Genomic DNA, 24,270 nt, shown 5'->3' on the forward strand with positions numbered 1-24,270 from the left:
AAACCTTTTGTACAAAAACTATATCATTTAATTTCACTATGGTCTGACACTAATAACTTTCATACTGTGGCTTACAGAGCTGTCTAAGGTGTCATTTTTGCCGGACGTGATGATGTTTACATTGATGCCATTTGTGGGACTGTACTTTCTTTTGATCACTTTTTATTTCAAATTGTAAAATGACAAAAGGATTCACTGCTGGGAATAACTGTCTTTATGTATTGATAGATCGGGACTTTTGGGACATGTTCATATCTTACATGTTTATTAATTTTACTGTATATATTTTTTTTATCAGTTCTAGGTTTCATTTTTTTATATTTTATTTTTACCATTTTTCTCCTAGGGTACTTTAACCCTTAATTGCCCGATCCTACCATATATTGCCATACTACAGTATATGGGGATTTTGCACATGATCTGTTACAACGAGCCACTGGCACATTGTAACAGGTCTTCTTAGATGACTAGTCCTCAGGTTCTACAAAGACTCAAGGCTATAATGGCAATGGATCGTCTCTCTCCGATTACGTCATGGGGAACAAGGATCACAGCCAAGATGGTGGGGACTTTGGGCTGCGGGCTGTTACATGGCACCAGCAGCTTTGCCAGCAGCATGTAAGTAGTTCACAACTGTGATCTTTGCCAGAACTAATTACGGCAGTAAACGGTGGGTGTTTGCTGCAAATACAATGAACACCCACTCTCTGTGGAGAAGCTATGCCCATGAGCCCTCTCCATACAACCGGTTCAGCACATTGTACGGTGCATGTTGAGAAGGGGTTAAGGCTGTAGCCGGCAAGTTTGGTCAGGACAGCGCCGCCAGCCTCTGTATACGAACAGAAGCCCAGAATAATAGCCAACGACACTGCTGAATAGGAGTGCGGTGAGTAGTATAAGTTCTAGAATAAGTTCTTAAAGCCATATCTAAATAAAATGTATTCCCAGACAACCCATTCATGCCTGGAAAACCATTTTAATGTAATTATTTTTAAAACATTACTACTCTATTAAGTTTTTAGTGCATATTGGGTTATACCACCTGCCATAACAAGGCAACCTCACTCAGATATGTCCCTGCAATACACATTGGACACAGAAAGAGGATCTGTCACCCATAAATACGGCACTAGGAGCTGCATACTAAAGTAAGCATCTCCTAGTGCTTAAACAAACGCCGCAGTATTAGAGTGATAGCGTTACTGTAAACCTCCGATAACGCTATCTAACACTGTGGCGGAGTACAATGTAAATGCCGGACTGCTCGCAAAGCTATCTGGTGTATTCATGAGGGGGAGGTCCGAGGCACTGCCTCTTCCCCGGTCTGACCCGCTCACTCCATAGGCTGCTGGTGACTGTTGCGCGTCATGCGGCAGTCACCGCCCCTAAACCCACCCCCTCATGAATACGTTAGACCGCTTTGAGAGCGGTCTGGTGTTTCTATTGTACAGAGGTTTCTGATAACTCTATCATTCTAACACTGCTGCGTTTGTTTAAGCACTAGGAGCTGCTTATTTTAGTAAGCATGGATAACAGGTCCTCTTTAACTCTCTATAACAATAAGCAACTTTAATCTACACTGCAAATAAACTTTTCTTATCCAACATAATTATTCTGTGGATAAAACCTACTAAAATCACTTTAGCAGAGATAAATGGTTTTTCTGTAATCTTCTCTTTGGCATTGAAAATATGAAGATTGGTTAATCACCTTATTCTCTATATTTTTGACTGTCATAAAGATGCATGCTTTCTGTTTATTCTACATATACGACATGCAAAACCCCTATAAAGGAAATATGTTGACAATTTTCGAGTCATGATCTGTGCAGATAGGAGGTATAAATAAGAGGGATTATTTTCAATTGTCCTGTCTGTAAAGTGCATGAAATGACCACTGTTTTGAAAACCCGGGCCTAAAGAATTAAAAAGTGTCAGCCCAGTGGCCAGAGTAAGAATGGCAGTATATAGTTTTTTTTTATTATATATGAATAGTCACATGGAAACATGCTCTAAAAAAATAATGTCTTTAAATATCTCCGTCCTAAGTTATTGGTGCCAGATACCTTAGAACAACTTCCCCCTAGGGACCTCCGAACAGGAAAAGTCACAGGTCTTGGTGCAGGAGCTCCGATAATAATCTGACCCCGTTCTCACCTACTCGCTCTTCTTACAGGCCCATGAGTAGGTGTGAATTCCTTTCTGGAAAACTCTGTGCAGGGGCAACAGCCAGGGTGCCACAAAGAGGGCACTTTCTGCCACCTCTAGCACCTGTGCTATAGGTTTGCCACCATTGCCTTAGGACACCTGCAGAGTACTTGTTGAGTACATGCCTAGATGAATTATAGATGTTTTGGTGACACAAAGGGAGCTTACATAATATTAGTCAGGCAGTTTAAATATCTTAGCCATTTTTGTGTGGTTGTTAGCCTTCTTTTCAGTTGAATAACTATATAATGTTTTATTGGTCTTGTGATTGTGATACAGGGAAGTGGAATACCTTCTGCCAGGCTGCACTAAAGATTGACTAGATGTCTCAGCATGCCTATTTTTGAGTAGATCATTCTACAGCGAAGCTCACACAGTAACAGTAACAATACTGAAGACCACCAGAGCTGACAATAATACTAGAGACCCAAAGGTAGACAAAAACTAAATGAATTCTCTCCTGTCCTGGCTTTTCTACTCCTCCCTGCACCACAATGCAGCTTCCTCTCTCCTCCATGTGCTGTTTTCCAAGACTATAGTAAATCTGGCCATCCTGACATGCCCAAAGTGGGCAAAACAGGAGGAAGAAGCCAGGAAAAGTGGATGGAAGGAGGAGATTTAAGAAAAAAAAACACAAAAGGTAGTTAGCTCACTCATGTAAAATTGTATGCAAAGGTGAATTTGTGGAGGAAGGTGCATGGGAGAAGGAGTGCCATGTGCTGTTGTAATCTACGAGGTAAAAGAAGAGGTTTGTATCCAGCACACGAGAAATATTTTCATTAAATTCCATATATATATATATATATATATATATATATATATATATATATATATATATATATTACACTCACCGGCCACTTTATAGGGTACACCATGCTAGTAACGGGTTGGACCCCCTTTTGCCTTCAGAACTGCCTCAATTCTTCGTGGCATAGATTCAACAAGGTGCTGGAAGCATTCCTCAGAGATTTTGGTCCATATTGACATGATGGCATCACACAGTTGCCTCAGATTTGTCGGCTGCACATCCATGATGCGAATCTCCCATTCCACCACATCCCAAAGATGCTCTATTGGATTGAGATCTGGTGACTGTGGAGGCCATTGGAGTACAGTGAACTCATTGTCATGTTCAAGAAACCAGTCTAAAATGATTCCAGCTTTATGACATGGCGCATTATCCTGCTGAAAGTAGCCATCAGATGTTGGGTAAATTGTGGTCATAAAGGGATGGACATGGTCAGCAACAATACTCAGGTTGGCTGTGGAGTTGCAACAATGCTCAGTTGGTACCAAGGGGCCCAAAGAATGCCAAGAAAATATTCCCCACACCATGACACCACCACCACCAGCGTGAACCGTTGATACAAGGCAGGATTGATCCATGCTTTCATGTTGTTGACGCCAAATTCTGACCCTACCATCCGAACTCATCAGACCAGGCAACATTTTTCCAATCTTCTACTGTCCAATTTCGATGAGCTTGTGCAAATTGTAGCCTCAGTTTCCTGTTCTTAGCTGAAAGGAGTGGCACCCGGTGTGGTCTTCTGCTGCTGTAGCCCATCTGCCTCAAAGTTTGACGTACTGTGCGTTCAGAGATGCTCTTCTGCCTACCTTGGTTGTAACCAGTGGCGATTTGAGTCACTGTTGCCTTTCTATCAGCTCGAACCAGTCTGCCCATTCTCCTCTGACCTCTGGCATCAACAAGGCATTTCCGCCCACAGAAGTGCCGCTCACTGGATGTTTTTTCTTTTTCGGACCATTCTCTGTAAACCCTAGAGATGGTTGTGCGTGAAAATCCCAGTAGATCAGCAGTTTCTGAAATACTCAGACTAACCCTTCTGGCACCAACAACCATGCCTCGTTCAAAGGCACTCAAATCACCTTTCTTCCCCATACTGATGTTCGGTTTGAACTGCAGGAGATTGTCTTGACCATGTCTACATGCCTAAATGCACTGAGTCGCCGCCATGTGATTGGCTGATCAGAAATTAAGTGTTAACGAGCAGTTGGACAGGTGTACCTAATAAATTGGCCGGTGAGTGTATATATATATATATATATATATATATATATATAAATATCACAATACATGTTTTTGTAGATGACCTACGCGTTTCAAACTTTCATATTTTGTTCGTAGTCATGGTCGAAATAGGAATCTTAGAAACCCGTAGGTAATCTACAGAAACATGCATTGTGATATTTTAATATATATGGAATAAAATGAAGTTTTATTTTAAAAAAAATCTTTCTCCAGTGCTGAATCCAAACCTCTGTAGACAGATAATTATTAGTAGTGTAGTCGCACTAAATTTCCCAAACTCACTCAAATTTATTTGGTCAATTTCTGTGTTTATGTACTAATGAAACTAGTGTGTGTTTTAGTTGGAGCATTTTGTTAGAACATGTTCTTTAATTTCTATATAATATACCTTATAATATATGGTCAAAGTATATAGACATCTTTTTGGATATCCCATTAGAAAAATGGTATTAGCATAAGGGTTACACTCCTTAGTAGCTATAGCAGCCTTTATTTTTCTAGGAATGTTTTCTATAAGGTCCTGGCTGTATCTTTAGGATTCTTACCCTATTGAGACAAAGAGAAATTTGTGGGAACAGGCATAGATTTTGGACATGAACGGCTGGTTTGCAAATCCATTTTCATCTATAAAGAGTTTAACAAGGTTGAGGACCACTTGAGCTCTCACCAAACGTTAAACCATTTGCAGACTTTGCTTGATGCAAAGGTGCACATTCAGGCTGCATAGGGAATGGCATTTCACAAAGCATTGCTACAAAATTGAAAGCATACAATTCTCTGAACCCCTATTCATTTGCCATATACATATACTTCTTTAATTGTATTTTTAAAGAAATGGACCATTGTGAATATAATTTCCCATAAATGTAGTCTCATAGAAATGTTGTCCTTGGATACGACCACTGCTGATGGAGTGATTGCACAAATAAGCTGTTTTTGCATACAAAAAGAGTGGGAATTACAGCAAGTCCCAGATCCATTCTATGATAATGAACTCTGAATCCAGGTAGTTTGGCAGAGGCCTCAGTAGTGCATATGGCTACTACTGCCAGAGTGGAGAGGTGGCCGTATCCAAGGACAAACTATCTTGTTTCCAAGATATTAAGACATCCAAGATATGTATTTTTTTTAATCACATGCAATTGAAGAATTGTATATATATGGCAGATGAATTCAATTAAATGTGTCTGTCCAAATGGAAATAACACTTTAACATTCCTGAATATGCTTTCCGAACATCAACACCACTGTAAATGATATTCCTGTGACGGATGTAGTGGACTGCAGCAGAGGCATGGAAAGCTTGACATCAGTGCCTAGCTCTCCAAATCTATGACTTTATACAACTTCTTTGCTTATCACTACAAAGTTGATTTTCCGGAAGATGCCCCCATATAAGGTACTTGTAATGGTTAATTTATTTAATTTCTGCTAATATTCATAAGAGTTGTCCACTTTTTGTATACATTGCAAAATGCTTGTTGTGGATTGCACCCTTTGTAAAATTTTGCTACGCAATCAGTTGTACTCTTACTGATACAAGTCATGTCTCATTAAATCAAAACATGAACAAATCAACCCCTATTGCATTGCAACTGTATTCAACTCTGTTGGGCTTCTAAGGATAGGTTGCTTTTGGCAGTTCCAAATTGAACTGCCAAAATTCCAAACACCTCATCATTACCAATCTGGACAAAGTCAGACCTCCATTCATCTGCAACACAACCCCTATCCTAGAAAGTCCTTTTATAACTTGACATTGTGCACAATGTTACTTACATTCCTAGGTTGCAACAAAATAAACATAAACTCATTATTATGCAAGCCAGTTTGAACCGTAGAGCCCCTTTAAACTAAATTATTTTTTGGTAGGTAAATAGCCATTTTTTGAAAAAAAAAGGTAATTCATAAAATAATATTTGATATACTTATTTATTTGTGAAAATGCAGATTTTACCAGTTGGCAGATATATTAGTATCAAACATTTTTTGCTTTACCTTGCCGTGTTTGAACACAGACCCTGCTTTAGTCTGCTGGTTGTGTAGAGTTGTGGTTCGCCTCTGAATTAACATCCTGCCTCATCGCAGGAAGTGCAGCAACATGTTTTCTTATTGCTTCCACTTTTTGAAATGAATCATGAGAAAGAACATGAAGTCATGTAATTTACAGTGAATTCTGAATATGCCATTGCTGGAGAAGGTGTACAAATATATAAAAGGAGCACAGAGAGCAAAATATTTTGCTTCGTAACTCCCCGTTACTCACCAATACCCCATAGACCTCCCATTAAATTAAGTTGGGGGGGGGCTGCAGATAAAGTGTGACATCATGTTTTGCTACTAGTGGGGCAATAATGGATTTTTCTACTGAGTTGTTTTCTTCTATAGTAATCTCGTATGTAAAGTAAATGAGGTGACTGCTGTCTAGAAATCCCCTCAAAATAAGCCAGAGTCAATCTACTATTAGTGAAATATTAAGCCCACTAGCCAAAGTGAGAGCTGCAAGATATAGAGGGGAATTTATCACTGCTTCTATGCCAGTTTTCTGGTGTAGAAGCAGGGAAACAAATGCAATGTATTATTGAACACTGTAGCTCCCGGTGTTGCTCAGGATAGTAAATAACTGCTCTTAGCTATAACAAAATAGAATGGGTTAACAAAAAATATTTTATCTCGCTCTCTGACATCTGACAGTCTCTGTGCTTCTCTCGCTCCCTAACAGTTCCTGTGCCTCTCTCTGTCTCTGTGCCTCTCTGCCTGATCGTCTCTCTCTCTCTCTCTCTCTTTCTCTGACTCTCTCTGACAGTCTGTCTCGCTCTCTGACAGTCTCTGTGTGCCTCACTCTCTGACAGTGTGTGTGTGCCTCGCTATCTGACATTCTCTGTGTCTCTCTCTATGACTGTCTCTGTGTCTATGAGGAGATTTATCAGAAGTGTCTGAGAGCAGAACTGTTCTAGCTTCCCACGGCAACCAATCAGAGGTCAAGTTTAATTTTTCCACAGCTGTTTATAAAATTACAGCTGAACTCTCATTGGTTTCCAGGGGCAACTGGAACAGTTTTACCTCATCTCTGTATCTCTATCCATTTTACCTCACACATAAGATGTCTTATACTCATCACCTATAGTAACCAATCAAAGCTCAGAGCTCATATTAATGACCTGTGGCAGAAAAGCCACCAATCAAGGCTCAGCTTCTAACTGCCACAGCAGCAGACAATGGGGCTTATTTACTACGGGTCCACGGCTGCACTTTCGTTGGATTTTCCGACGTCTTCCGACATGTATTTAACAGGAGATTGTGCCGCACACGATTGGATTGTGGCGCAGATGCGCTGGCTTTCATGCGACAGGAATCGGGGGGCGTGCCGTTGGACGATTTGACTGATTCGGACTGAGCGCGAGATTTAACACTCAAATTGTGTCGCAAGATCAAGCACTTACATGCACAAGGAAGTGGAGGACCGGATTGGGGAAGTGACACATGCATGATATCGGGCACACAATCTTAGTGAATCGCGGTAGAGTGCATTCCAGTCGGACAATCTGTGAACTCCTTCAGACGGGTAAGTAAATGTGCCCCATTGGCTCCTGCATATGGTGGTTAATAAGTTCATTTTGGAAAGCGTGGGGTAAAAAATGTTGTCTCAAAACCGAGTCAATGACGTAACCTGAGTCACAGAGAGTAGCTGTGCAAAATTTTGTGACTGTAAACGCAATGGTGCAGATTCCTTTACTGGACATACGTACATACATACATACAGATTTATATATTACATTAACTAATATAATACAGGTTGTTTACAACAATATAACTGCTATTATATCACTCCCTTGGACAATAATATAACTGCTATAATACTCCTGTGTACATGAATATAACAACAATAATCATGCTCTCTACATACAAAAATATTGCTAGAATAATACTGTCCCATGTGTATAAGAATATAACTACTATAAATAAAGTAATTGGCAAAGGCCGCTCCTTATAGAGGGTAAGCGGCAACTGTGAACATCTTAGCCTTAGTAAAGAAAGGAGTAGCAGACTGGTAAAGTCCATTGTAAAATATAGAGGTAAGGGATCATAGATAAAGCATCTCTACACATAAAGACAGCACCAAAATAATGCTCCTATCATACATACAGCACCACAACAATGAGTACCATAAATACAACACAAGACCAAAGCTTCTCCATACAAACAGCACCAGAACAATGCTCCTAAAATACAACACCAGGGCAATTAATGTAACATAAATGGGCATTGTGCAGATACCCTAATGTAATTATCATTTCATGAAATTGAGATTCTGGTCATTAAAAGTTTTTTCTTTGGTATTAGAGGTTAATGGGAAACTGTCAACAGATTCATGAGGGGAGATTTATCAGTGCTTCTACGCCAAAATGAAAGAATTTACAATTATTATAGAGACTATGCAATTCCATGGCACTTTTTTTTAGTTTGCTGGTTTCGCAAAACTACGCCAGGTCAGACCTGGCATGGTTTTGCACGGCAGCCGTGCCTATGTCTCTTGATGTATCCAACAGGACACGGGTGGGGTGGGGGCAGGGTGTGTGGCCTTTATCATACGCCATTGTATAATAATTTAACCAAAATCAGAATAAATTTCAGATCAGGTCCTCTATTTGTAACTGTGAGATGTTGCTGTGTATCAGAAAATACTTCGAAATATGTAAATGAAATGTATCAGAAATACTTAATTAGCTAATGAGAATGAGTATTCTTAACATGTATCTGAACCGCCATTCAGTAAAATCACTGAACACCTCTCTAATCAGCTTTATTATCTGTTCATTTGCATCTGAATATTGATTCAATAGAGGTCAATGGACACCACTCTGATCAGCGTTATTGTCTGTTCACAGCATAATATAGACTCCGCTTACTATATATAATATTCTACACATTACACTATATTTGGATCATGCCAAATATTCCGATTAGCTAAGTAAGCAAATAGTCGCTAAACTATATTCACTCTTGTACATTGATCGTCAAGTGTGCTGATATATGTAATGACTACTTACCTATATGTTTTATCAAGCACACTGCCAGGCCCAGTAATGATTCTTCTATGATCAGAGACTAAGTGTGCGGATATGTGCACTAGTCACTATCTTCGACACTCGGCTAAGTCCAGTGACATGCACGCTCTGCGGCATCTGAGGGTCAGCTGACTTACACTATCAACTGACATACTGACAGCTGAGCCATGCTGTCACCTGACACTGGATGCCGACTATGACTTCACGATCTCTGTCTGTTTCCACTGCCTACCATATTTTCCTTTTGGCTACTTAATTATGTCTATCAGATTACCTGACCTATCAGCTTCTTCTGTGCCTGGAGGATGGTACTCCACTTTCTTTCTCATTGGTTACTAAATATCTTTTGGGAGGGGAATTATCTTTATATATCCGCCATTGTCGCACCGCAAAAATTATTAGCCCGACCCCTGATGAAGCCGATTCCAGGGATATTAGAGTGTGGTGAATTAGGTCATAGCCGAGTCAGTGTCAATCTAACCTGAGCATAGGGCGAGCTTTATAACGATTCATGCACACATAAGGGTCATCATAGCATTCAGTAAAAAACTAAGCCACAGGGTTTAGTATATAATTGACACCTGAGCATTATCTTGTGTTATACAATCTGATGCATGGATTATGATGATAATAATCCAATGTATGCGTCATGACAATATTAAAACTGTTGATATTGACCACCCGATGTAGCACCTCTAGCCCTTTTGCTCAGTGTGACATTAAATGCTTTCACCTACTGCGGTAGTCCACTGCTCTATAACTACACTAGTCCATTGTTTTATTAGCCACACTATATACACTATCCAGAGCTGGACTTAATGTGATGGCTTAATACATTATCAATAATTGAACTACTCCAGACCTAGAGCGTTGCCCCACTTTGTTTTTAAACACTTTTCCATTGAGCACCCAGTAGCAATTCTACTGTCATTTTATGATCTATGAATAATAAAAGTGACGTATTATGATATAAAAATACCCTACATTTTTTGTCTGGATATGGGTAACTTTCTTCGGCCAACGGCAGTTTTGTGTTCAATATAGGAGACACAACACACATTTGGAAGAAGGTGCTCTGGGATTAGACGAAAACTGAACTTTTTTGCCATAATGCCAAATGCTTGAGGGGCATGGCCTGACCAGCAATGGTGTAAGATGAGTGCTGCAGAGCTCCAGCAACATATTCTAATTTTTAGCAGAATACTGCTGATTTTGTAAACAGCTCTTACCCGCCTCACCTTGGTGCTATACACTGATCTGGCTGTGACCTTTTCCAAGTCCACGCTCTTTGGACCAAAGACCAGCAGGCGGGAGTCGCAGCCTAGACCTGGCTTAGCATCACAGGTGAGATGTATGGGAGCCAGGAATAAATACAAGTCCACTGCAGTAAAGGAACTAGCTGTCCGTGATGTATATAAATATATGAGTGGTTCATACAAATAAAATATGGTGTAAAGTTGTTCCAGGATAAATTACATCAAAAGACAAGGGTGCACTGTCTTAGTCTGGAGAAAAAAAGGCTTAATCTGCAGGGATCGATTAAGACTGCCATGGGTCCTGGGCTATATGAATATTATAGCCTTGGCAAGTTTGGTGTTCATTTCTTACATATGGTACTTCTCGGGGAATGGAGCTGGCATCCCTTCTGCCTGCTTTCAATCTGCGGTCCTCCAAAGGTCCTGAAATCTCTTAAAGCCATGAGCAAGAGTGTTGGATGACACTAGAAACGCATTGGCCTAAGAAGCTACATCCTATATCCTGTAATATGCTTTGTTATGACCACAGCAGTGATTTTATATATGGAATTATGCATCAGAATAAAAGATAAGAATTTTTAATACTCCTGGATTTCATCCACTACTGATTTCCAGAGGTGACAAGTCTTTACAGTGAACACTGTGAATCTGTAGAATTGCCTGCTCCAGGCGCTGGTCAAAGCAGAGACTGCAGAGAGCTTTAATAAGGGTCTAGATTAGTAATGAGCAGGGTCACATGTCCTGACGCAGGACATGTTTTGGACAGGTGGCAGAACTAGGGAGAGGTTGCTTCTCTTCATAGGGTCAATCAGACAGACAGGGACTTCTTAAACGATACCAACGTTTAAGGTACTTAGGTAGGGAAAGGAGGCTGCTGTGATTAGGGACATGTAGAAATCTGAAATAATTGCCCCTTTTAGGACACTTTGAAGAACTGTATCAAGCTGCTGATAGGCTTCAATGGAGCAGGGCCACACTCAATTTGCATTTCCAGCTTCCTCCAGCAATATTTAAAGATGCAGTCTCAGAACAATTTGCCAGAACAATGTGGGTCTTCCAAGGCAGACAAATGCCTTGGAGGACCCACATTGTATCCCTGGCATAGTCTTTTTCCACTTGATAAAGAGGTTTTCAACCCTGAAACGCGTTGTGTTTTTAAGACCTTTAATAAATTGATTTGAAAATTCTGCTCCTGGATCAGAAATACTACCAGTTAAAAAATTTTTGTCAGTGTTTACTTACACTACCAGTGTTGGACCTATCTGTGTCAGTGTTACCTCACACTACCATGGATCTATTTGCATCCTACAGTACTAGACTGTAGTACTGTTGTTATTATTTATTTCACCTTTAACCTCAAACAGTACTACAGGTGTTTTAACGGGTTAAGGACCAGGCCCTTTTTGTTTTTTCATTTCCATTTTTCACTCCCCACCTTCAAAAATCTATAACTTTTTTATTTTTACGCGTAAAGAGCTTTGTGATGGCTTGTTTTCTGTGTAACAAATTTCACTTCATACCGATGGTATTGAATACCGGGAAGCAGGAAAAAAATTCCAAATGCAGCTAAAATGGTGAAAAACAGCATTTGTGCCGTTTTCTTGTGGGCTTGGATTTTACGGCTTTCAATGTGCGCCCTAAATGACATGTCATTTATATGAGTTCTAGGGAAAGGAGGGTGATTTATTATGTTTTATTTTAATATATTTTTTTTAACTTTCTTTTATTTTTATTTTTACTATTTTTCACAATCCCTAGGGTACTTTAACAGGGTACTGATCGATCCTACCATATACTTCCATACTACAGTATGACAGTATATGGGGATTTTCCTCCTCATTGTAATTAAAGGGTTAAAAGGAGACAGCCTCGGGTCTTCAGAAGACCCGAGGCTGTCATGGTGACGAATCACTGCTCCCCGATGACGTCATGGGGAGCGACGATCCTCGGCGCATGGGTACCACCATTATTTTAACCCCTTAAGGACCAGGCCCTTTTTCGTTTTTGCGTTTTTATTTTTCACTTCCCACCTTCAAAAATCTATAACTTTTTTATTTTTACATGTACAGAGCTGTGTGATGTCTTATTTTCTGCGTAACAAATTGCACTTCCTAGTGATGGTATTAAATATTCCATGCCATGTACTGGGAAGCGGGAAAAAAATTCTAAATGCAGTGAAAATGATGAAAAAACACATTTGCGCCATTTCTTGTGGGCTTGGTTTTTACAGCTTTCACTGTGCGCCCCAAATGACATGTCTACTTCATTCATTGGGTCAATACGATCACAGGGATACCAAATTTGTATAGGTTTTATAATGTTTTCATACATTTACAAAAATTAAAACCTCCTGTACAGAAAAAAAATTCTTCATTTTAGAGTGTTCTTGCGCTAATAACTTTTTCATACTTTAGTGTACAGAGCTGTGGGTGGTGTCATTTTTTGCGACTTCTGATGACGTTTTCAATGCTTTTATTTTTAGGACTGTGCGACCTTTTGATCACTTTTTATAGAATTTTTTCTATTTTTCAAAATGGCTAAAAAATGCAATTTGCGACTTCGGGCGCTATTTTCCGCTACGGGGTAAAAGGCAGTGAAAAACGGTTATTATATATAGATCGGGCATTTTCGGACGCGGCGATACCTAATGTGTTTAGGATTTTTACTGTTTATATTTATACCAGTTCTAGGGAAAGGGGGGTGATTAGAATTTTTATGTTTTTTTACTTTTTTTTTTTTTTACTTTTTTTAATTTATTTTTTTAACTATTTTTCAGACTCCCTAGGGTACTTTAACCCTAGGTTGTCTGATTAATCCTACCATACACTGCCATACTACAGTATGGCAGTATATGGGGATTTTGCATACCACCTATTACAATGTGCAGATCGCACATCGTAATAGATAGCCTCGATCATGACAGCCTCGGATCTTTGTGTGATCCGAGGCTGTCATGACAACGGATCACCGCTCCCCGGTGACGTCACGGGGAGTGACGATCTGAGCCAAGATGGTGGCGCCCACGCGCCGTCGGCCCTTTAATGCCGCCGGCAGCGTTGCCGGCGGAGATCAAAGGGTTAACACCCGCGAGCGGTGCTTGCATCGGTGTTAGCGACGGGTGTTTGCTTCATTATGAAGCAAATGCCCAGTGAGTATGAAGAGGGCTAAGCCAGTGAGCCCTCTTCATACTCCCCCATGCGCAGCAAGACGTAAGGGTACGTCTTATTGCGCTATGGGGTTAAAGCCACCGGCAGAGATCGCTTGGATAACAGTGTTACCAGCAAAGACTTACCGGCTATGGAGAGAGCTCAGCCTGTGAGGACCCAACGCGCGAACCTGTTAAAATGAGAAAAGCAGGAATAAATGGACAGGGTCATGGACATGATGCTGCTGTTGGTGGTAGGTGCAGAAAGAGGACATGTTCCCTCCATGCCTGCTCCAAGTTCCTCTGGTGCACACAGCAAGCTGCACATGCATACTGGTAGGCCCCAACAGGAAGTTAAGTCAATTATGACATATGGCATGGGGTTATCTTTGCCACGCTCCACCTCTGTTGAAAATCAAGAGCCTTCCAACCCACCACACTTCAAAACAAGTCAACTAAGACAGAAGTCATGGAGCAGTCACTCATGCTGTATGATGACTCTCGTAGCTTGAACTCTGTGGCCCATCTGCCTGCCCCTACCCCAGACATAGAGTTACAAGATTCCCAAGAATCTTGGAATTGGAGGATGAGGGTGTAGACAGCAGACCATCAAAAGATATCTGCATATTTCATGAAACCCAACTGCCAATTGCTGTGGCTTTCTGTCGTGCAGACAGAGAAGAATGGCAGCAGTGAGCGTTCAATGGTAGAAGTGAGGAGTGATGATGAGGTCCTAGACCCTACATGGGTGGAAGGCAGTGATAATTTGAATGAAGAGGTGGTGGCCAGGAAGCCTTAGACAAACAACAGAACAAGCTAATGGGATACCAAAGCACAACGGTCAGCGCATAGCCACATTGTTGCCTGCAAATGCTCTCATCAAGATACACAGAAAAAAAGTCCATCCCACAGGATTTTTGCTGTGTGACATTTTTCTCCCATAGTGAAGAAGACAGAACATGGGTCATTTGCACACTGTGGAGCAGTCCATTAAGCATGGCCAAAGTCTTAATCTGAGCACCTCATGTATAGCCAGGCATCTGCAAAGTAAGCATGCACTGCAGTGGATGAGAAATCAAAAAGCCTGAAGACACCTGAGGCTCCCTCTGCTGTTTCTGTTGGCTCAGCCTGTACCACCACCTCCTGAGTTACAAGGCCTCAAGGGAGGATGTGACACTACTGCCACCACCATGTACACCATCTGTTCAGCTTTCCATCCCTCTCAAACTCCCCACAAGCTCTGGTCTTGAATAGAAACATTTCCAAATTGCTGGCCTTTGAAATACTTTTGTAACTTGCCACACCGCGGCCTAGCCTTACTTCGGTGGCTGTCGAAAGCCAGGGCCCAGAATAGTGGCTGGTTATGCAGCCTTGGGCGCACTATGGTCACGGTGCTTGGTAATGAGACTGGCCTACAGCCTGGCAGGTCTCCAGCAGGTGTGTGCAAGAAATATGGAGGGAAAGGCTGATGTAGTAGGTTTCTCCCTGAGGTATATGTAGGAGTCCCTGGATGATGGAGGTTGTGGAGCCTGTGACAGTGAAGCAGCCTGATCCAGGGATTACACAGATCCATGTTGTGCAAATCAATTTATAGTTCTTTATTCAACTCCAAACGGTAGGCAACGGCCAAACAGTAGCAGCAGATTCAACAGGCTGGAAGGCGGAGATAACTGGTTCGCAGGAAGGATTGTACGCAGCCTGGTAATAACTTCAGGCTGGGCTAGTAATTATGGAGCCGAGTCAAGATATTGGACCTCTGCTCTTGGGCTTAGTCTCCGGACTTGCCCTAATTGAGTTAGGCATTGGCCTGAGGCACCTCTGCTTCCTTGTATTAAGACGCTAGCTGGTACAGCTCTGCAGGAGCTGCACTCTCCTCTGCTTGCTTTGTTGACTAAACTTTGCTCCCGCCCACCAGGGGGTTTTATAGTCCCTTGGTCAGGTGGTAGCATCATCCAACCAGTTTCCAGCTTGCTTTACAATATTACAAAGAATATCATTGGACACTAACATTTGGCATGCTTTTGTATGGATGGGTTTTTGCAGACTTTACTGTATGCATTTCAGTGGCTGGAGGGTTGCACAGACGTTCTTGGCGCAGGCGTCCTCCAACTGTTGATTTCGGTGTGGTGATCATGGAGGAGACGTGTATACAGTATTCTCTGCATGACCGCCTCCATCAGCCAAAAGCCAGCAGGACACAGGCCGCAGGAAGCCTGAAAGAGGAATTGTTTTTGAATAAAAAAATCAGAGAGATGGTGCAACTGCATTGATAAAGATGCCTCACGTGGAGGCTCCTTTCACACGACCATATATGGCTGCCGTCACAAAAACGGCCATAGAGGTACATTATGCACACGCATGGTGCACCAAGCAGATCCCTTCTCAACCTTCGCTGCAAAGTATAGGGCAGGTCCTGTCCCTTCTCAAATTTACATTCCTTCAGCTCCCTATGCAAAGGGGAGAGTAGCAGTCACCCTTTCCTTCTCCACCCGCTTGTAGCTCACGTCCCAAGTCTGCTCACACGAACACGAGAATGGAACATAAGGCAATTTATTTATATGACGGTTATCTGTATTTTACCATAAACCAGACAATTCTATAAGGCAGGGCTACACATTCAATAGTAAACCAATTACCGTAAGTACTTTGTGCAAGTCTGTTGCTGTGCAACGCAGTGGCAAAGCAATAATATTCTAATAATTTCAATAAGACATATTAAACTTTTTATGTTTCCAATAATTGTAATATCTCCCAAAGCTACAGCCTGATTTTATTGTTGATTAATTTTTTTTTAACATTTGCAGGTTCAAGATGAACCGAAACAAGAAAAAAAGCCCAGTATCCAAGAGTTAAGGCAGAGAATAGAAACCTTTAATTCAATGGTTCAAAATGGCCTAATAATGAAAATGGTAAGTTGCTTATTACTGCAATATCAATTGATCTTTTTCGTTTAAAGACATCATCAGTGCCTAAAATTTTTTTTGGGGGAAGGCCAATTTCTGGATTTCATATGGTACCAAAACTGGAGAAGAAGCTTTTCATTACAAGTTTAGAATAGAGAAAAACAAGCAAAACTATTAAACAGTGGAATTTTCTTCATTCTCTCATTCAGTGAGGGCCACTTCGTTTCATTGTATTTCATCAGGCTTGCATCAGGTTTGTTATTGGAAACAATAGCCAGCTGCTGAGACTACGAAGAGATAAGGTATAATGGGAAGACTTGGGCCCCTTGCACACGGCCGTGTGCTTGCCTGTGCAATATATGGGCGTAGTAAATGGCCAGGTTCAGAAGGGTGGACATGTGAACGCTCCTCACCTCTTGCTTCTCCACAGGAAGCCAGATGGCCATTCAAATGGTTACCCATTGAAGTGAATGTGGCTGTGTGCTACCCATGGTAAAACTGGACCGAACCTGTTCTATGTGTTCAACCAATCCTGTGTTTGGATACACACAAAAAAACACAAGATAAAATTGTGAGTTGTGAACTGGCATGAACAGATTTTATTAAATAATTTCATACAAAAAATTTTACTTTGACTCTGTCATCCAAGAAACTACAGTATCTGGGAGGAAAAAGCTAAAAATCACTGTGTGAACCCAGTCTAATAAATGGACATTACATTGCAGAGCTTTAAAGGAATTCTATTGCAGGGTGATAACTTTATTATCCATTGACAATGCTGGGTAGCTCCGACCAGAGTGAATACAGGGATATGTTTATTAGAAAGGTTAGTAACAAATTTAACTTTTAATTTTATTTAAGTGAAGCACACATGGTCCCGCTATTGTCAACAGAGTCCCTCTGGGCTTCAGGTCTTTGCCTATTACATGCCTCTACCAGCACTTCTGACCCATATTATATTGCACAAAGATTAGAAATTTGCTGAAGACACACAGTGAAGATATGTCCACAAACATTATAAAGTGCCTTACATAAAATTGTATTTAAATAATGGGTATTGGATATTAAAGATAGACTATCTTGTAAGATGAGGAATGAGCAGAGGTGATAGGTTCTCCTAGAAATTTATCAATCAATGTTGTTCATAGGAGATTTCAACTGTTTTTGTTCCATCAAGTATATAGGACACCTCTCCTTTGAAATGTGGGGATCTGAGATGAGATAGGAGATGGCAAATGTTTTGTTCCTACTGGGCCCTGAAACATTAAGATATGTCTATTTAGTTGTGTTGATGGTTTAGAGGGGAGTCCGAAACAGTAGAGCCAGACATTGGCTGGATGTAGAACGACAGGGGATGAGAGAAGTGATACTTCTGACTAATAGGACAATTTGGATGGAGATGAAAGAGAGAGAGATCGAAAACCAGTGGTCTAAGTGGGTGGAATATCTGTTCCAAATCTAGAAAGATTCTAACAGATATTATTTTTCTAATAGAGGAAATAACATGAGAGTTAGGGCCATGGTAGAACAGAGATAGGGAATAGCTGACCAGGGGATGGGGAAGTTTGGGTATAAGTGGGTAGTGTATTTGTATCCAAATCCATCCATGGTGCAGAGCAGACACATCCTAATCCCTCTGTTTGCAGTGCTCACAAGCTTCCTGTTTCCTCATGTAGTGTGCTGAGAGTGTCCTGAGATTATCATGGTACAGGGTTTAGCTACACTTTCTTAAAAGAAGAGTAGTAATAGGGGACACTCTTAATGGTCTTTTTATTCTATAGGAGTGATAAGTATATATATGCAATCGAGACTACGACGATAAATGTTGGTGGTGCTCTAACTTAAGTCTAGCAGCGACGGTCTTTTACAAACGTCCAAATGTAAAGAGAGATAAAGAATAGTTGGCACTCACCACATAGGAAAACAATTTTCTTTTATTCCATTTTCTTAAAATATATCCATACAGTACAGGGAGGGGGAATGCACAGCAGAAGTGTGAAAGACGAGTCGTTTTGCGCTACACAGAGCACCTATATAGGCAAGATGAATCTCTCTGTGTAGTGGGAAACTACTCGTCCTTCAGACTTCTCTGGCTGTGCGTTCCTTCTCCCTGTACTGTATGGATCTGTTTTAAGAAGATGGAATAAAAGAAAATTGTTTTACTATGTGGTTAGTGCCAACTATTCTTTATCTCTCTTTAGCTACACTTTCATTTGGTTCTTAAAGAGGACCTGTCAGAGCAATTTGGGACAATAAACCACCCACAAGTCCTTATGGACCGGTGGTTCACCCTTTATTTAGTCTCTTAAAATAAACAACTTAATACTTAGCTCGATCCCGTGCTCCGTGCACCTGCACAGTTGTGCAGTGAAGATGGCATAGTACACAGCAGCTTCACTGCACATGTTTGCGCAGTGAGGTCAGGGTGTAGGTCTCTGGCTTACCTGAAGAACTGCGGCGGCATGGGGACTACAAGAGAGGAGTCCGATGCACCTCGGGCATATCTCTAGGTCAGTATAAAGTTTTTTTTTCATTGCGGCCACCCAACCTTCTATTGAAGGTCCATTGTTTATTTGCAGATTTCCAGGTTGCTCTATGAGCAATAATTTGAGCATTAACCCCTTACCGACATTTGACGTAATAGTACTGCATCGCGGAAGGTGCGTTCCTGCAATTTGCAGTACTATTACGTCAAACTTCTGGCGCCGGCTCCTGAACGGAGCCGGCGCCAGAAGCTGTGGGTGTCGGCTATATATTATAGCCGACACCAGCCTCTAACACCCGCGATCCGAGATTTCTACGTTGCGCTGACCACGGCGTGTTAGGGGCATTTAACAGGAATCGGACTACCCGCTCCAATTGCAGCCCCGGGACTGCCAGTGTCCCAGGGCTGCTTGACCTTCTTCCGGGAGCCCAGTCCCTTCTTGCAGGACCCAGCTGTAACACACTGTAATTCATCTGTATTACACTGTGTAAGGTGAAGAAGAGCTTGAACAAGTGATCAGTGTATCGCTTGTTCAAGGCAACCTGTAAAAGTAAATTAAAAAAGTTAAAACATTGAGTAAAAACATTTTTTAATAAAAAGAATTAATTAAATAAAGTTAATGTCCCCTAAACACAAACATTCCCTATACACATGTAATAAAGTAAAAAAAAAACCCACAAAATCACCAAAACCACCCACATATTTGGTATGGCCGTGTCCGTAACAACCCGTACAATGACATTATTGGGCCCGCTCAGTGAATGCCGTAAAAACAAAACACGAAAAACTTGCCAAAAATGTACATTTTTCATAAAATCTCTTCACAAAAATGTTCTAAAAAGTGATCAAAAAAAAGTTGTGCGCCAAAATGGTACCACTTGAAAGGACAACTCAACACGTAAAAAATAAGCCCTAAACTAGCTCTGTCAACCAAAAAATATTAAAGTTACGTCTCCGAAAAGATGGCGATGCAAAAACAAATGAGATTTCCTCTATATTAGTTTTTTTCCAGTAAAAATGTAAAATTAAATTAAAAACTATATTGTAATCGTAGTGATCTATAGAATAAAGATAATATAGCATTTTTAGTTTACGGTGTACAACCCCCAAAAATTACTAACAGAAAGGAAACCAAAATTGACAATTTTCTTTTCACCCATACACTCAAGAGTTAATAAAATCTCACCAATAAGCTAATGACCCACTAAAATGAAATGAAGTGCATCTCATGTCGCAAAACATAAACCCTCATATGTCCAAATTGCCAAAAAAATAAAGATTGTATAGCCAATAAAAAGTGACAATGCATAATCTGCTCTGAATGGTTTCCCTTCCATGCCCTGGCGTGTGCCCATACAGCAGGTCACCACCTCATATGAGTGATACGTGGGAGGGATTGTGTATCAAATTTTGTGGAGCGTTTTGGTATTTTATCCACTGAGAATTTGTATATTATTTGGCCAAAAAAAATATACTTTCAAAATTGCATGCGATTTTCTTTTAACCCCTGTAAAACAATTAAAGGGTTAACAAACTTCATAAAAGTTGTTTTACGTACGTTGAGGGGTGTAGTTTCTATAATGGGGTTTTAGTTTTATTTAGGCCTCTCAAAGTGACTTGAAACCTGAGCAGGTCTCTCAATAGCAGGATTTTGCGTTTTTTTATGAAAATGTGAAACATTGCACCTAATGTTCAAGTACACAAATAAAAGTAAGCATAAAAAACCATGTCCACATAAAGTAGACTTTTAGTGAATGTTAGTTATTAAGTATTTTTGCGGTTATTACTATGTGTGGAAAAAATTGAACATTTTGAAGTTCGAAAATCGAGAATTTTTCCAAATGTTCACCAAATATCTGATTTTCTCATAAATTATTGCAAAACTACTGTCTAGGGCCCATGCACATGACCGTTTGGGGCTGCGTATCGGGCCTAACAAAGACAGCAAAGAGGTCTATGGTACCCGATAATAGCACGGTTAGCACGTAGTTGCTGAGTCCTCTCCACACGAGGCGAGTTGTGTTTAATATTGCAGCAAACATCCACCGGTAACACCCGCGATCGGTGCTAGCATAGATAACTTGCTGGTAACACCTGCAATCACTGCCGGCAGTGGTAAAAAGCCCCGGGTTTTTGTTAGACAACATACAAAAAATATATTAAAAATTTATCAAAAGGCCGTACAGTCCTTTATGACTGTACGACACCCCCGCACACTAAAGTATGGAAAAGTTATTAGCGCTAGAAGATGGCAAAATGAAGAATTTTTTTTTTACAGAATTAAAAATTTTCTTTTTTAAATAAATGTATTAAAACACAATAAAACATATATAAATTTGGTATCCCCATGATTGTACTGACCCAAAGGAAAATAAAAAAAAGACAAGTAATTTGGAGTGAACAGTGGAAGCGGTAAAGCCAAGCCCTCAAGAAAATGGCGCAAATGTGTTTTTTCACCAATTTCATTGCATTTGGAATATTAAATATCATCACTATGAAATTCAATTTGTTATGCAGAAAGCAATCTCTCACACAGCTCTAATAAAAACGTTTTGGATATTTTAAGGAAGGGAGTGAAAAAAAGAAAAACCTGCCATTATTTAAACCGGCCAGACAGGAATACCTATCTGGCCACAATCAGAACAAAAGATAAAACAACAGAAGTAATTATAGACAGGTTAGAATTATATATGTAATTTGAATTACAGAGTGTGTTATGTTGACGTTCTTATTATAATTAATAATTTTAGTCTTTGTGGGAATACCCCTTTAATGAGTCATGGGGGCAATCTTCATCTAGTGATGAAGTCACAACAGATTAATCTGGGAGGTCATTAAGCTGACATCAGACAAAGAACATGTCAATCATACCAGATAGGACTTGTTTTAGATCACTGACTGTAAAACTAGATAAAACTACTAGGCAATCACATGACTAGTTAAGGTAAACTTGCAGATGGCTGCTTATAGCCTGTCTTTTCAATAACAGAAAGCTTAGAGAGAGGCACCATATGAAAAGTCATTATTTGATGCTGTACAGACTGGTGGAAAAAACACTTCCCAGGTTCCTATTACGGTAACAATAATGGTGCTGGGTGTGTGGCACCAGCATTTCACAATTGTGAGTAAAGCATACTATTATAGAATGGCCAACTTGTGATCTCCAAACTTAGCTGTTCTATGACATATACAGTAAAGTGACAAATGACAGAGTGAACTAGTTCTATTAAATCCAAATTCTCTTCTTCCTCAACCATGTTTGCACTTCGTCATCATATCCTGCCTAGACCATGGCAACTTCCTGTCTGTGGCCTCCCCACTTATATTCGTTTTCAATCTATCATCTGAACACTTAGGATGACACTGACAAGGAAGTCCGCTCCATATATTTCTGTCCTCAAATTCAGATACTTCCCACATCTCCTGCATTTCCTCACAACATATCGCCCTTTCTTCTTGACTGCTGCACACATCACTCCAAAAATTTTCCACCATTAAAACTGTCAACCTAACAAACTATGCCTCACCCTATCTTTATGAGCCAACAACTTGCAACAGCCCACTCCACTAAAGAAGCTTCTACCTTCATTTTCTATCTCACCCCTTAAACACTTTTTAAGCCTTGACATGCAGGTTCGAATGACCAAACCATCAACATCACCCCCAAAGCTACAAACTTTTAGCTGTACTGTGATTTAATATACATTTTCATATACTATAAGTTTTGGTTTTAGGCTCCATAAATGATAAACTGTTTCATTTTCTTGCTATTGCCAGACAGAGGATGGCACTTACACCGGATTCATTAAGGTGCATCTGAAGCTACAACGTCCAGTCACAGTAACAGATACTCATGAGCCTCCATCTATTATCAACATGAAACCAATGTCATCAAGAAGCTCAGGAGATAAAAATACTTCTTTCTATCTGCCTCTGGATGCTGTGAAACAACTTCACATCAGTAGTATGACAACAACCAGTGAAGTCATCAGGGGTCTTCTACAGAAGTTTCAAGTACTGGATGATCCCCTAAAATTTGCACTGTTTAAGCAAATGCAAAAGGATGGACAAGGTGAGTGGAATCATTATGACTCACTAGATATTAGAAGTAAAGGTGTTTTCTAGTGCATCGTTTACCCTCTCATTTTATAAGAAATGGGTCAAACCAGCATTTAGAAAAATAGGGTTTTTTTTCATAATCTTGGGGAAACCTTGGCTGTCATGCATGACTAGGTATTGTCAATAATGCTCCTCACAACCCTTACAGCCACCATGACGCAACCTTCTTTGAAATTAAACTCGCACACAGTTGTTTCTTTGGAAAATGTTGGCCACAGCAGCCAAGGTTTATTAACAAAATGGGGCAATGCGTGTAAAAATTCCAATATTGAAAGTGACAACCCCCTTTTACCACCAGCTGCCACCACAGCCACGTTTAGTGGCTCGTCACATTCCAGTAATCTCCTTCAGGACTCCGCCTGATTCCCTCCCCCCACCATGCGCATGCCCAATAAATAGTCTCCAATAATCTGGAGGTGAGCCAGTCTCTGTGACTCCACCTTCCGTCCAATTTCACCACCAACTTCGAGAACCCTCTACACACTTACAATCTGCTGCCATGACATTAGATAAATTATCTTTATCTTATTAATGTCCTCTTTCTTTCATACTCTCAACATGCATACTTAAGACATTCATCCTCTCTTTCATCCTACCACTTACTCCAACTGCTAACTCCCCAAAACAAGAGGCGGGTGGGACTTACTTTCCCAAAGGTGCCCACCACAACGATGGACCAGAAAGAGTGGCATAACAGCCATATTAGGTGCCCCCAGGTCCATCCCACAACCGATGGAGAGGTAGTGGTACAGGCCCGGAGGCAAAATATAATTCGGAATCCCATCCACTCCTGGCCCGTCCCTTTACCTGCTGAGGGAACTTGGGATGTTCCGTTCCTGCCCAACCCACCTCACATGTGGCCCACACCGCCCCGCCCTACCCACCTCACATGTGGCGCAGCACAACGTGGCCTGGCCTACGCACCTCAGTGCTGCCTGACGCTGTCTATGCGCCTCACAAGCCTGTCCGCCGTCTCCTACGCGGTCTCCTTCCTGACCCTGCCACCATGTTCCGACCGAGTAATGTCCAGCTGGAGTGA

At 40.8% G+C, this 24,270-nt stretch overlaps 1 protein-coding gene across 3 annotated transcripts in view; it reads left to right on the forward strand.

The window, feature by feature from the left end:
- Positions 1 to 24,270, forward strand: part of RASSF5 (Ras association domain family member 5) — a 76,358-nt gene that overhangs the window by 39,745 nt on the left and 12,343 nt on the right. For all 3 annotated transcript variants that reach the window (XM_072137430.1, XM_072137431.1, XM_072137432.1), the window contains 2 exons: positions 16,529 to 16,633; positions 22,890 to 23,184. In XM_072137430.1, the coding sequence (XP_071993531.1) occupies positions 16,529 to 16,633; positions 22,890 to 23,184 (400 nt within the window). The remainder of the gene's footprint in view (positions 1 to 16,528; positions 16,634 to 22,889; positions 23,185 to 24,270) is intronic.

This window comes from Engystomops pustulosus, chromosome 2 (assembly GCF_040894005.1).
Source record: "Engystomops pustulosus chromosome 2, aEngPut4.maternal, whole genome shotgun sequence".
Classification (NCBI taxonomy): domain Eukaryota; kingdom Metazoa; phylum Chordata; class Amphibia; order Anura; family Leptodactylidae; genus Engystomops; species Engystomops pustulosus.